Below are 15,771 nucleotides of genomic sequence, written 5' to 3'. Positions count from 1 at the left end.
TTGACACATGCTTTGAGAACTTGGCTAGAGAAATGCAATATATTATTCTTTGTCATATATTGTGAAAAATATTTTAAAATCCCTCTTCAGTCTCCACTTGCCTATACTAATGCATAACATCATTTGTTATGCCTAACAGTGGCAGGCAATTCAGACCTGCACATCAGGAAGAAAACTGGTCCTCCTTGTCACAGCTATCAAAAAAATCTCATTTAGAAGACATACTGGTTAGTGGCATTTCATGTTAAGAGGCTTAATCTCAATTTATTTGGTGAATGGGACCAGAAGAACCTTTTTGAACATAACAGCCAGTTTTTCCCTCAGAGATTTACTCATAGCATCCATGAGCCAGTCTCTTATTCTTACCCTGGAGTTCTTCTTTCTTTCCTGATAGGATTTGGTAGAAAATGTGATAACATCTTTCACCTGGCTGCTGGAAAATCACTCGGGATTTCTCAAGTAAATCTAGTTAAATAATGAAAAATTCAGTAAGAAAACTTCTCTCCGAAGTTTTGGAAAATAATTTGTTTTTCTAGAACAAAAGGAAAATTTGCTGCTTACATATTTCAATATCAGCAGATGACAGCTTGCCTGTGGTTCCAAAATGGATTCTGATAAATTTACCCTAATTTGTGCCAAAAAAAAAATCTAATTAGTGCAAATAAACTGTAAAAGGATACACAAGATACAATGCCTACACTTGGCACTTGGTGTCGGGAGAAGATAATTTCTAAAGGATATTTAGTATTATGCAATACGGTGGGATGTGTTAGATATTACTAAATATTGTGCTTAATGTTTTTCAATGCCTAAACTTAGATATACTTCTGTAATCCTCAAAACATTCCTGTGAGGAAAATGGTATACTCATATTCATTTCACACACAAAGATGCAGCCAGGTGCAAACAGCATGCTAGACAGACTTCAGCTGTTGGTTGCAGCTTTATACTATACCCCTTGCTTTGTCATTCAGTCAGAGTAATGAGACTCTCTCTGTCTCTGTTTCATGACAGGTCTCTTCTTCTATTTCCGTTCTGGATTCTTACCCTCATTCTGGGCCTTCATACACGCTGCCTTTTTCCCCAATGGGTTATCAGAGCAGTGTTGCTGTTTTCATGCTACTTTGCCCTTGGAATTTGCACACGTGTCCACTGAGACAACAGGGCTCAACATCTGATTAAAATTTTACCCAAATTATTTAGACTTCATCTGGTGTATTCCCTGTTTTAATCACTTTCTGTCTCTGGATGGTAAAGGCCTGATAAGTGTGTGAGTTTTATATAGCATACACACACTTCTCTTTTAAATTAAGCTGCTCAGTGTTGGTATTGGTTTTGGGAGAGCATTTTTTCCTGATTAGATCCTGTTAGTTGTATGTCAGTTATCAGCAATCTAAAGCTTTCCATGGAGGAAAGTGAGGGGTATTTTATAAAAGTGATTATTGCATACAGACTTACAAAACGTGAAGAGTTGTCATTTCTTAGCGTTTTGGCATTCCCAAAGGCTTCTAAAGCTGGGTTTGCTTGGATGATTTGATCTTCCAAGGTTCCCTTTAATTCAAAGGATTCAATTACTATTAATATACTTGCAGAAGAGAAATACAGTAAGCAAACTGTATGTATATAATTACAGTCTGAAGCCTGACTGACAAAGTAACTTTGCTCATACCCGTAGTCTGCATGGTGTAGATGGAGGACAACAGTTGGACTCTCAACTCAGCACCGGAGAGGTCTGAACCCTAACTGCTTTCTATTGTTTTGTCTTGCAGAATTTATGCCTAAAAGCACTGGTGACACTGTCCTCCTTGCTCTTTACTTATGGTATGGGATAAGGTTATTGTTAAAGGGTATTTTATGCCAGGGTTTTGCAAGAGGAACCAATGGATGCTACTGTGGATCCTTTTGGACCATGGTCACTTGTGAATGCAAAGGATTGAAAACAGTGGCCTCCAAGGCCCCTTCCAGTCCTAGGTGCTTAATGACAAATGAGAACAAACACAGCAGTTTTACTGATGTGCTGCCATGTACCTCAATGTAAAACAGTGCATATAGAGGGACTAGAGAAAAAAACTGAGAAACACTAATAAAAGAGATCCATCATTACAACTGATTGAAAGGACTCAAACTTCCTAATGTATAAGATTTTCATTTAAACTATTTAACCACCAAGCTCCCATTTCAAGTAGCCAGTGACTACATCCTGAATAGCATAGTCTCAGAGGAATATTTCTACAATGGGACAACACAGACTGGAACAATGCTGAACTGACATTCACAAACCTGCAGCGACAGAACTCAGTTCATGCTTATCTTGACATTTTAAAATAAAATACTGAAGTCATCTACTTACCCCAGTCCTGGTGGCTGGCTATTATTTGAAGATCAACAGAAGGAAAAAGAAAAAGGGTGACAGAATGATTACTAATATGAAGGGAGGTCACAAAAGGCTGAAAGACTCCCAAGAGTCAGAGACCTAACAAGCACAAACCAGGCAAGCCCTAAGAATAACCAGAGCACGTGAATACAGATTCAGAGATTTTTGGAGACAAGATCTACCCCTCTACCAGAATGAATCTGGCTTCCCCACTCAGTGCTGTAGCACCTAAGTTTGGTGCCCAAGGCAAAGTCCGCAGCAGCAGCCCACCCTCGCCCTGAGCACAGATCTGGGGGGCACATCCTCCCCATGCTTGCCCAGGAGTGCAAGCAGCGGTGGGAGCCACCCGTCCCCACACCCCCTAAACAAGCCGCTCACTGCTCCGTCCTATACCCTGCCCTGGCTGGGCAGCACCTATAGGCACCCCTTTGCTTCAGCACCTGGGGCAGTCTACCCCGCCAGCCCACACTTGCTATGACACTGTACCCACTACATAGCTGAAAATAGGAATGTGTGGGCCAAACCTCTCTTCCCTCACAGGTTTTTATCCAAGTTTTCAGCTAGGTGTCCCACATGTGTTCCAACTAGACTTAAAGACAAACTGGATTCACAGAGAAGACATGACATCAGAGGACAAGGATGAAAAGATTCAAGGAAAAACAGGCAAGTTTTAGAAAACGGGAAAATCCACAGAAGCTGGATTTGAATTGCTGTATCCTTTAGTTATGGATAATGGAAATAATGGAGGTAGTTTTTTTACAATGTTTTAAAGAGATAAAATGTCTATCTTTAGGCTCTGGGTTTGTACAATTATGCACCTACATATGCCTGAATACATGCTAGTTTAACACATGATGTTGGTGACATCATCAATTACAGGTACAAAACTAGCAGATTAGAGGTAATTGAAGCAGTTGTTTAACAACAGACAGCAATACTATACAGCAAAGAAATGTGAACACAGTATTCAATTGGAACTTCAAGGCGGCATGTATCTAATTCAAATTGCAACTTAGGAGAGCTGGTTAAAATTTTTATCTCAGGTTTTTGGGGTTTCTTTTTTTGGGTCAAAAACAAACTTTGCATCACAACAGTAATTTTGATGGGAATTTTTCCCGTTTTTACAACAAAAAAAAGTTTTCCATTTTTAAACCTATTTTTTTTGCCAAAATCTGAAAAAAATATTGACAAAAAGTCCTTTTTTTTCCCCTCATGGAATATAAAAACACATGTATGATCAAATCTAGAGCCTAATTAGGACATTATGCCTGGAAGAGAGTGGCATTCAGTCTTTAATAACCACAAGTAGACAAAACCCTAGCTTTGCTTTCCACCCTGAAAATGCAACAGGTTCATCATAACACAGTTCCCCAACATCAGACACATGCTGACTCAGAAAGAGAAGTGTTATCTACTGAAGTGTCAGTATCTTTTGCCTGTGTTTTCAATAACCGTTATTCCAACAGCAGCTTATGAACACTTGGGGTTAGTCTCATACAGTGAAATTATATTGGAATCAGAATGAAACAGCTCCTTCCATACTCACACTCTTTTTACCAGGCTCACCAATAGCTGCTACTGTGGCAAAGTACTGAATGACACGTTTAGTGTTGACAGTCTTGCCGGCACCAGATTCTCCACTACAAATAGAGGGGTGATTATAGTGACACTGTGAAAACGTGTGTAAGCGATCAGCTTACCTTCTACTCATTCATTCTTAACAGGTTTTGCTTAACTATTTACTGTTTCCTGACCCTATTGCCTGGGCTTTTGAGGGGCAACGATATATAATTCGGTTGGATAAACAGGGTTAAATGGTCACCCCACCGGTAGCTAACTATTTACCGGCTTGGGCTCAGATACTTCATTTAAAAATTCCAAAATTTTCACCTTCTCCCTAAGGACATTAAGTCTCATTAAAAACCTAAAGTCTCTACACAGGAGGTTAAGTTAATTTTATAGCCAGTAGGCGGAATAAGACCTAGAAAGACTTCGGTTACTGGACCAGTATCATACATGGAGCAGTTGAGAACTATGCATCGTATTCCAGGGCAACATGCTCTCTTGCTTGTGTTGGAGAGAGCACGGCACATGGCCTGCTTTGATTATCCCAGCTACTCCCCCCACCCTGGATCTGACTGCTTAGGCAAAATCCTAACTAGATTTTTTGATGGTGAAAATAGCCATTTTAATGTGGTCCTCTCCATATTGACAGAACATCAAAAGAAAACATATAAACAAACTTCTATGCTTTTTTCAGTGCATCTTATGTCTCTTCTCAGTGGACCACAACTACTTGGCTAGAGATTAGACCATAATCTATTATGTCCTTAGTGATTCAATCCACATTGGGCATAGTATTGCCATCAGATGGCAACACTGATCACTTGTGTTGAGTTCTAGATGTGAAAGAATTCATTTTCAGTCACACTACACATCTAGTTTCAAGGTGTCATGCCCTTGGAAGATGATGAGCATTCAGAGGTTAGCCAAATGCCCTTTCCTCCCATTCTCAGACACTGCATTTCAGCAAGAATTATTTTTGCACTGACGGGTTCTCAACCCATTCAACAAGATCAACACTTACGTGATCAGCATAGACTGATTCTCTCGATCTAAAGGAAAAACAAGAAGAAAGGTAGGTCAATAAAACGAACTCTTCATATCAGTAAGAAGTCCAAGACACTACTTGGTATTGCAGGGTTGTTACATGAAGAATTTTAAAGTAACAGGAAACAGCAATGGAAAGATCAATTAGCCCTCATCTTTTCCAACCTCTCAGGGACAGTGCAAGTTACCTTCCTATACTAAATTTCTTCTCCACTGCTTTGTCGAGTGATGTGCATTCAACTACTGCTTCTGGGAACTATGCCATAACCTGAAAGATCTCAGCAATAGCAAAGTGTTTCTCCGACTCCTCCTAAACATATATTTTCTCATGCCCATCTGCTCCTTCTGTTCATGCCTTGCTGGACCAACCTAAACAATTCCTCCTACTCAGCCATTTGCTCTAAGTTGCTCTTTTATAATTGTTCTTCTCTGTGTAGCTACATTGTCTAATCTCCTTTCTACATCCTTATTGTACTTAATATTAATATTGTTGCTACTTGAAGTATAATTATAACCGTACTTAACCACTACAATACATTAGCAAGTCAAGTTTAATTATAGACCAAAAAAAATAAAAAGGAGAGAGAAAGAGAGAGACTTTTGGGCCAAATTCATCTTACGTTTAATTCCATTTACATCAATGATTTACACTCAGAATTAATTTTAATTTGGCCCCATTTTGAGCTTAATTGCACTTTAGTTGGCTGATATGCCAACTTCAGTTTATAGCCATGTTTACATTACTGTCTCCCTGTCCTCTGTCTTTTTCCACCATCTTCCAATTGTTACTCTTTTCCAACAAGTAAAAATGCATTACAAGTCATATGCTTCCATAATTGCTGTTTTGTATTAACACCTGTAATAAGACTTCTCCACAGAAGTTGGCATGCCTGCATGCTTCGCCACTGCCCTCTAATGGAAAGAATCAAAATTTGCTGAAATATTAATTGCATTGGCCACTAAACCAAGGGTGGGCAAAATGCAGTCTGGAGCCCACCAAGCAATTCTATCCGCCCTGCGGCAGGGCCTTGGCCTGGGCTGAGCCATGATCCACTTCCTGTACATCCCTGCAACGGGCGCCGGTTCCATGGGTAGGGGCTGGCCTCTGCCCAAAGAACCGGTGCCTGTTGTGGGGAGTGGATCGTTACTCTGTCCCAGGCCTCGGCCCTGTGCTGTCACCTCCCTGCAGTCCTGGCCCTGGCCCCAGCCCTGCCTGCCTGTCTTGCTCCTGGACACCACTCCCTGCCCATCTGTGGCCCCATCCCAATCACCCAGCTGACCTGGATACCTAGTCTGCCCCCCTGCTCTGTCCAGTGATCCTGGAGGTGGGTGCAGTGGGGACAGGCCCAGGGCTGGATAGGATCAATTGGCAAGTTCCTGCCCCACCCCCTCCCCCCACCACCAGGTGGTGTAAATAGCCGTGACAGCGGGCCAAGGTCAGGTCAACAACCTCCACCCCCCAGCCCTCAACAGTTCACCAAAACTCTTTAAGTGGCCCTCTAGGCCAAATAATTGCCCACTCCTGCACTAAAAGATAGAACGTCTACTACTACTGATTGCTAATGAGATTTTTTTCATTCACTTACACAGCAGTCCATGGGAACTGTGTCCAGAAAACCCAGAATTCATTCCATTTATGAGTAGGTGTTCAGATAACATGGCAATAAACACAGTACAGTTACGGAGATAAATGAGTGTACAGCCTAGGCATTTATGTAGGGGAAAAAAGAAACAAAACAAGCCCAAAAGAAACATGGGTTTTCTTACCCAGACTCCAATTTTAATTCTGTTTTAGTTCCCCTGGATTTGGGTAAAATCCTCCTGAACTAACCACTGTTAGAAAATGAGCTAGCCTTCCCACAGCTGCAGAAATATCAGAGGCCCAGTCTGAGTTTTGACTGGAGGATTTTAGACAGGTTGCATTAAAGCAAATTCAGATACTCAGTCTAATATTATTAGGTGGTCATGACTCCAGAGTGGAGGTTGAATCTGGACTTCCATTTTAACCCTATTTCCCCCTTTTTGTGCCTTGATTGGAGCAACTGATTTTTTGGCACAAAGAAATGCCTAAGCTAAGCTCACATAATGGTTTTGTGGGGTTTCTTCCTCCTGAGAATTTGGAAGTTACAAAATTAAAGAGTTTCATTTTACACTCCCTCCACAAAGTTTTGTCACATTTTTTATCTCAACGCCCCTCTGTCCATTATGTCTATTTGTTTTCCCCAGTCCTCATTTTCTGCAGCAGCAGATTTTCAGAGTTCCAGAGGTCATATGTAGAGATAGATCCCTCTTTTTATACTAGCACAGAGTATTATTTAGGAATTTTCATCATTAGGGAGTGGAGCCAAAGTAGAAAGAGTTCAGACCAGATTGAGCCAGTTTTATTGCCCTTGAAAGCATTTGCTTTCTATTCCATGAATGAACAAGCACACTCTTCTTATCAGAAAACTTGAACAAGCCATCTGGGGCTTTGTATCTCTCTCTCTGACAAGGAACTTTAAACAGGATCAGATAATTTTAGAAAACAGCAAACTCATTCCTTTTTTGGGCTATGCCACACTTGTCCAACTCACTCCAAGAGGGTAGGGAGTAGGGCAAAACCAAGGCTATTGTATGATAGGACTAAGTGCAGAATTTCCATTTAATTTGATCTTCCTCACTCACAACAAATAATTGCATGGATATGAGTACTCTTTGTTGCAAAGGAGATTGCCAGCGCCTTGTTTGCCTTGTTTGATTGCCTTTGGGTTAAGGCTCCAGCAAAGGGTTTTTGAACAGTCTCTTCTTGATGAGACAAGAAACATCCCATCTCAGATAAATCTGACACTTTCGTGCAAATATTTGAGTAAGTGCCTTTAACAATCTGCTTTTCATGAACATTTGCATAACTTGAACATACACATACTAGGGAAAACTGAACACAAAAAGAGGGTATGCATACGGAAAGCCATTTTATTTTTAAGGTTGAGCAAATGCTCATGGACTTTCTGGGGTGCCACACCATTTGTAGTACAAACTAGGATAGATTATCCTTCACAATTGCTGGATAGAAAGGTATTAGCCTTATTTCCCAGACAAAGTGATGCACAAAGAGTAAGTGGTATACCTGTCCAAAATCACACAGTACTGGCAGGACACGAGGAGAATCCAGGGAGGCAAATTCCTAGGCTCCTCTTCTATAGTTTAGTCTTTTTTGTATAGCTAAATACTAATAGGGTTTCTGATTAACATGTGATAAAATTCTGTCCATTTACAAGTCAGTATAAGCCACATAGGCAAATAGGATGAAATCCAGTTTTAAAAGCACATGCTGCTACTTACTGCGCAACATGTCATTGTACGCATTATCTGCAATGGAGAAGATGTGAGGAGGGGCTTCAGAGCGTCTCTTTCCCTTGTATGCTCCCACCACCTCTGGCTTGTAGACTGGAAGCCATTTGTAGGGGTTTATAGTCACACAAAATAAACCTGAATAGGTCTAAAAAAAGAACCCAAAACCGAGAGTAAAGAAAGGAGAAAGAAAGAGGATTGAGATTTTATAAGGAAAAAAAAAATCAATCAGGTCTCAGTATTTTCTGAATCAGTACCCAGCTTTTATACATTGCTTCACATTTTTAAAGGGATTTAGGCATTTTTCTGATCAGCATTGTAAGGCTCAAGCCCATTGAATGTCATTTCCCTTTATTCACCGATATTAAAGGGATTTACAAAGGAAGGTTAGAATGATCCTGGTTTTAAAGATGACAAGCTAACGAACAGAGGGACCAGATTCTGCCCTAAGGAGCCTAAACAGACATCCTCAATTATAATGAGGTCATGTAGTTGGGTAAAAAAGGTTAATACCTTTCTGGTAGAAAAAAAAATTCTGCAAGTTGATAACTGCGGTGGAATCACTGTAGTGCACTGAGAACAATGTTGTCTTGATTATATCAACTACTTGCAAGCCAAAACTGTAGTTTGAAAGAGGTATGCACACACGCATACCATGAGACATATGCAGAAAGCATATCGCTATACAAAGACCTGGTACAGGAACATTTTATCTTAATTTAGAAGGGGGAAAGTGGGTTATTCCTCCTTTGTCAGAAAACCCACACACCCGTGGATTTCAGTCAAACATGTTACTGCCAAGCTGCGGGCCAAATTTAGGTTTACGAAGTTAGTTGCTATTGAAGCTCATCCTGATGCTGACAGAAACTGTGTTACTTTCAGAAAGCTAGAGAACCAGGAAAGAATTTAGAGTGAAAATGAGGAACAGGAAAGAAAGGAAACAAAATGGCTGTGCTAAAAATGTAAAGTTCCATGCAATAAAAGTTACACATATACTTTAAATTTTGAGCCACTGACATGTAAGAAACCAGCAAATCCAGCTGGTTTGGAAGGCCATTGATTAGCTTGGAGAGTGGCATAAAATGAACCAGCACTTCAGCTTCCCTGGTCTTCTTTTCCCTCACTCGTAGCTTCCGAGACGATAAAAAACATTGTCTCTGTTCGTTCAGGATTTTTCGTTAGCTTGTTTTCCAGATACAAATTGACTTCAAACATTTTTTTTCTCTGAAAATGTAACTGGAACCCACTATTTTAGGCTGTTTCAATTTGGGAACAAGTGGTTAGCATTGTAGCCTTTGAGGGCTCTACTTCAAAATATATTGGTTTTAACAGTGACTCTTACATAAATCATCCAGTTGCTGTAGCGTCTTCTCAGATTGTACAGCACAGATGCCTCATTAAGGTGGGTCAGCATTGCCATGTCCTCAATCATGTCAAACTTCGGGGGGTTCATGGCCTGCACATCATCATCTTTTAAAGTGACGGTCTGTAAAAAAAGAGATGTATGATACTCCTGGCAGCCAGCATGGCTCTCTGTTTCTGCACATATCCTACATTGTGATATATGTCCCAGTAAATCCACCTGGTCTAAGACCATTCCCTATTGTACGTAATAGGTGTCAGATGAATATAAAGCAAAGGCACAGTGGAAGGTAGACAGGTGATAAACAGATGGAGAATGAAGTTGTAGGATCATGGAACTATTTTTAAGTACAATACAGTTTCATTTTTTTTATACGGTTGGAAATAGGGTCCGATGGCTGCAAACTTTGGCTGATAGATATCAAAGAGGAAATGAAGTACAAGCTATTGACTGGTTTGGTTCTATTTATCTTTACTGTCATGCTTTGGTTTAATTTTTTTTAGACTTGCCTCTATATTTCTCTTTCCTTTGGTTATTTCTTCAGGTGTCATTAATGTTCACAGTACAACTGGTTGCTAGTGCTTGTCTTTTACAGTGTATTTTATGGATGGCATAAATGAAGTAAGAGCTCTTAAACTGACCTAGTTTCTATTTACTGAAACTTACTCCTCAGCCCTCATTAGGTGAGGATTAATATTGCTCAACTCACTAGTCAAATAACAACATTTAAAGTTTCATACATTTCCATCCACAGTCTCAGCTGTGGTTTTGCCACCGAAGCACTCTTTAATCTCAGCTTCAACATATGCTTTCTTATCATCAGGAATCCAACATTTCTTCTTCCCTATAGAATCAAAGAAACAAACAGTTTATAGTATTTATTCAAATGAAAGAAATTAATTAATCTTTGCAAGTAATATCATAAAGATTACTTTTATACTGCAAGTGTACAAAACCCCTTAGTTTATACCACAATCCAACTGCTTAATGTTGACCAACAGGAACTGGAGCTGTGGGGGTAGTTAAAGGGTAAAAAAATCTCATCATATTGTGTCAATGTTTCCCTTTTGCAAGTACTGCTTTACACTCTTAGGGAGCTTTTCATAGATTCCATAGACATTAGGGGCTGGAAGGGACCTCGTGAGATTGAGTCCAGCCCCCTGCCAGATGCAGGAAGTCTGCAAGGATCAGATGATCCCAGCAAGATAAACATCCAAATATGTCTTTTGAATGAGTCCAGAATAGGTGCTTGCACCACCTCTGAGGAGAGTCTGTTCCAGACCTTGGGCAACCAGACTGTAAAGAAGTTTTTCCTTATATTGCGTCTGAAACGGCCTTCTAGAAGTTTGTGGCTGTTAGACCTAGTTATCCCCCCTTAGGGAGCCCTGGTGAAGAACTGTTCTCCCACATCCTGATGCAGCCCCCTCAAATATTTATAGGCAGCCACCAAGTCCCCCCTGAGCCTTCTCTTCGCCAGGCTTCACCAGGGGAACATTTCAGAATCCATAATTAAGCCTCAACTCTCCCAGAAGGTAGGTAGTCTCATCACCAATATACAGAGGGAGATGAGATGTTAAGAGAATCACCAGAATTCAACAAGTGAATTGCTATCAGAACCAAGAACAAATCCCAGGTTGCTTAGCTTCCCAGCCACATTTTAACCACATGTCCTGGCACTGTATTACAGGGGTGGCCAACCTGCGGCTCCGGAGCCACATGCGGTTCTTCAGGAGTTAATATGCGTCTCCTTGAATCTTTGCACAAGCACACAGGGACCAGCTTCCCTCATCTTCTCCCAAATGGAAGCTGGTCCCCGTGTGCTTGTGCAGAGGTTCAAGGAGACGCATATTAACTTCTAAAGAACCGCATGTGGCTCCGGAGCTGCAGGTTGGCCACTCCTGTAATAAAGTGCAGAAGATGTCCAGAGAATGCCTTTTACTCTTTACTATAAAAATACTACACATTGTTTGTTAACACTATACACTATTGTGTAGGTATGTTTCTTACCATACCTGAAGGTCCTCCATGAACGGGGTTTCAAGAAAAATAAGTTATGGAAACAAATAACTTAAAGTGAAGTCTACAAACTAAGAGGCTGTCCTTATACATACTGTATTTACTTAAATCCAGGATGAAGTCTCCCTGCCCCCCACAATCATTATAGCAGGGGGAAAGCCTCATCTTGGATTCAGGTACTAGCCTGGCACAAGTGACAGCTCAGCTCCAGCTTCACTCCTGTGCTTCATGGCTGAAGCTGGAGCTGAGTTGCTACTTGGGCTTGGCTGTAACAGCTCATTTGGTGGGGTAGTGGGCTCGCTGCTGTAGAGAGTGCAGGGGAGATGGGGGTGGGGGGCTGCACCTTGTCCCACACCCTGCCCCCTGAGCCAGTGCCCATCCCTCAGCCCCCTGCTCCCCACTGCAGCTCCCCCTCCTACTCCCCCTCCCCACAGCTGCCCCCTTCCCCCTTACCTTCTGCTCTGGTCCCTCCAGCCCTGGCCTGGCCTGGCTTAGCTGGGAGCTGCCACAGCTTCTGCTTAGGAGGGGCTGGACCAGAACTGGGGCCAGGCTAGGGCTGGGGCCGCCACTACTGCTGAGTGCCCCAGAGCCAGACCAGAGCTGCAGCAGAAGGTAAGGAGGGGTAGGAAGGGTGGGCATGGAGTGTGTGGGGGAACAGGTACAGAGGACCTGAAGCAGGGGTCAGGCACAGGTGTAAAGGGGCAAGAAAGTATAGAGGGGCACATAGCAGAAGACAGACATCAAGGGGAGCAGGCACTGGGGGGATAGACACAAGCACAGGAGAGTAAGGGTGGGGATCTGGCCCTGGGTCCCCTGCTCCTGCTTTCTCCACCACAGCAGCAAGAGAACATATATAAGATGGCTTTCTTCAATTACATTCTACACATGGGAAATTATAAAGTCTATTTATGGGGCAGGTCATCTTAAATTCAAAGTCATCTTGAATTTGGATAAATATGATACAGTATACACAGGCTGTCATTGATAAGCTGTCATTGACAGGCTGTCATTGATAAGCTGATGTACACTTATCTAAGTATGGGAATGGTTAAGGACTGGAACAGGCAACCTGGTGAGGTTAGGGAATATCCATCATACACTATGTCTTGATATGCAATATAGAGGCTGATTAAATACAGAGACATCTAGTTAGATCAGGGTACTGTTTTTCCCCTGGTCTAAATAGACACATTTCAGTGTATGCTACATTGAAAAGCTTAGTCATAACTCACCTCATTTGTGAATCCAATTAAGCATGGAGTTCACCAGCTAAGGGTCTGCACGCACTGCAGTCACACAAGTACTCCAGTACAGTTTAGTAATACCTGAGTGAGCTTTCACCTGGCTTGCATGGGCCAGTAACCGCACAGCTGCAGTAGCATGGAGTTCAGCGTGGGTTAATTTAACCAACTTCTCCATGACTGCAGGGTTGAACAGGCCAGCAGCACTTGCCAGCCAATTACAGAGACTATATCTTACCTTCAAATGCCACAGTTTGTAATTTCATCAGCTCGTTCTCGGTCTTCCTGAGGAAGGGCGCAGCCTCCCCGAATTCTGACATGTCCATCATCTTGGCAAGTTATCAAGGTGGCGTAGCCCAAAGAAAGAAGAAGAAGATCTAGTCTGCAAAACACAAAGCAAAAAATATCCTTGTTTCTTAACACATCTGAAATCTGATACAGAACACACAGAATAAAGGGGCAGCAAGAGTGTCTAATAATTTCACAAAAGCAAACATGTCAAATAAAGATTCTTGGCTAGAATAACCCTAAAGAGCCTTGCAAGCTCTTTGGAGTCAGCTGAATTCTGCCTATTCAATAGTCCTGGCCTAAATCATGCTTTTCTGCCTGGGAGAACTGTCTCATCTTTTTATAATACAAAAGATAAGCTATCATTTTACATCAAATTTAAAAGACAAGAAAATATTTCAACTCTTTCATCTGAAAACTCATGCAATTCACACAGCCTTGCTTGAGAGTCATTTATAATCAGGGACCATTTAAGACTGGGATTTTTCATAATCACTTAGCATTGAGCTAATTCCTAGTCAAGTCCCTGGGCATTGGCAGGGTTATCTGGAAACTCGCATTCCATCTCCAGGGAGTTAATACATACACTCCCCATGCTTCTAGGTAAGTATTTTCTTGCAATGCCAGTTCAACAGGGTTCAGGGCCCTTTTAATGTCAACTGTTTCACAGTTTTCTTGATTTGGTCTAGTAGTCAAGCTTTTGTTTTATTTAGCTACTGTTACGGTCATCATTTTACCTATAAGCTGTAGTCAAGGACCCCAATTTTTGTGTATCAACTGCTGGCAAAAATGTGAGCTGCAGAAAGCCAAACATTTGCACTTACCCTGGTTTTCTTTATGGAAATATTTGCTCAATACATTCTGAAGCTAAGAACTCTAATCTTTGCTGGGGCAAGACTGAGCTGAGGAAATGGGTTGACTGTGCAAGGATCAAAGTCTTAGACTCTCCATAAGATAACACTTAGAATATAGTTTGAAATACAATTTAAGAACTTGGTTGTGTGGTAAGCCAATGAAAGCAAAACCATTAGAACTGAAATGACCATCAGGCTGAAAATTAGACAGCAAGTGGTGTACAGTCGATTAAGAGACTGATATCTAGCATAAACCTATCATCATACTGTAAAGCATATAGGGCATTTAAACACATGCTTCGGGGGGGAGGGGGAATGGACAGACTTTAATTAGAGCAGCTCTAAAGTGCCCAGATCATCATGTGTATCAGCATCCCTGCACTGAAAAATGGTGGCAGGGTGCTCTAATTAAAGCTCATCAAATGAGCTTTAGTTAAAGTGCCCCTGCTGCCACTTTTTTAGCATGGGGGTGCAGATGAATGTGATGCTGGAGTCTGCTGGAGAGCAGTAATTACCATGCTCCAGCAGACTCAATTCATCGAATCTGCTCTGAATTACAGCGTGTCAGAGCAGCCTCAGTGTACATGTATAGACACCCTTAATTACTTCATGATGCCTTTATTTTCGTTGCTAGGAAAATGTGTTACTTGAAGCCCACTGGCATTTATGTAGTGAGAACCTCTTAAACACTTTAAGTCAGTGCAAAGAAATGTTACCCTTTAACAGCTCTATCTCATTCAAAGTGTCTATTAAAATGGTTGTGCACTCTAGAAAAATAGGCCAAAGTTATCTTTAGTGAAATTTCACTGAAGTGGAGTGATGAATTTGTTCTCCTATACAAACATTATACTTTTCACCAAGGTTAGATACATTATTAATATCTTTTATATTACCCTGTATAAAGTCCAGTTGGATTGGGGAACTAATGTGAACAAGAACCCAGGAAGGAACAATCCTCCTGCCAAAGTCTTGTCTGTCAAATGTAATTGGTCTTCTGAATTATTTTGTTAAGATCAAGAGGTCATAATGAATTGATATTTGATGCCTGCATAGTTGATTCTTGCAGATATTCACTTGGTCAGCTTTACTTGCTGTGCCAAGACTAATAACTGAAGATAATTTTTCAGGATGCTCTTGCTTGGTTTCAGGTTTTGTTATTTTTTGTTAATTTATTTTATGGGATTCTCATGAAGTCAAGTCTTCATTAACTCAAAGTCATTTTCTGGACATGTTCCATTCTGGACAGGTTCCCTATCCAGGCTCAATTGCTGACAATTACTTCAGTGTCAATCTGAGCTGCCTGCAAATCCCTGTGGAGATTTTACTCAAAACCCTCATGACAATCTAATTTGGCAGGACCTTGTCACTGTGGAAGGATAAATCATAGAAGCAGTCATGGCATTACAGAGGAGTTATGAAACTATATCAAATCATTTTTTAAACAGAGTTGTAATGGAAGGTACAAGTCATAGATTCATAGATTCATAGATTCATAGATTAAGGGTCGGAAGGGACCTAGTAGATCTTCTAGCCCGACCCCCCGCCAGGGCGGGAGAACAACAAAAACCCCAAAAAGAGAAATGGGACTCAAACGAGTCCAGCTAGGTGGGCATCCAGCCTCTTCTTAAAGACCCCCAGGGTAGGGGCCAGCACCACTTCCCTTGGAAGTTGGTTCCAGCTCCTAGCCGCCCTAAC

At 41.4% G+C, this 15,771-nt stretch overlaps 1 protein-coding gene across 1 annotated transcript in view; it reads right to left on the bottom strand.

Moving 5' to 3' along the window:
• Positions 1-15,771, bottom strand: part of MYH15 (myosin heavy chain 15) — an 81,130-nt gene that overhangs the window by 63,518 nt on the left and 1,841 nt on the right. Inside the window, exons 2-11 of the mRNA XM_019525776.1 lie at positions 13,173-13,316; positions 10,418-10,521; positions 9,657-9,800; positions 8,306-8,462; positions 4,962-4,989; positions 3,921-4,014; positions 2,351-2,368; positions 1,459-1,551; positions 562-625; positions 367-465 (exon numbers count right to left, since the gene is read on the bottom strand). Coding sequence (XP_019381321.1) covers positions 367-465; positions 562-625; positions 1,459-1,551; positions 2,351-2,368; positions 3,921-4,014; positions 4,962-4,989; positions 8,306-8,462; positions 9,657-9,800; positions 10,418-10,521; positions 13,173-13,263 — 892 coding nt within the window. The 5' untranslated portion in view covers positions 13,264-13,316. The remainder of the gene's footprint in view (positions 1-366; positions 466-561; positions 626-1,458; positions 1,552-2,350; positions 2,369-3,920; positions 4,015-4,961; positions 4,990-8,305; positions 8,463-9,656; positions 9,801-10,417; positions 10,522-13,172; positions 13,317-15,771) is intronic.

Source organism: Gavialis gangeticus, unplaced genomic scaffold (genome assembly GCF_001723915.1).
Source record: "Gavialis gangeticus isolate Ggan-Ray unplaced genomic scaffold, GavGan_comp1, whole genome shotgun sequence".
Classification (NCBI taxonomy): Eukaryota; Metazoa; Chordata; order Crocodylia; family Gavialidae; genus Gavialis; species Gavialis gangeticus.
Note: the sequence above shows the minus strand (reverse complement) of the source record. Positions and strands in the feature narration are given on the sequence as shown.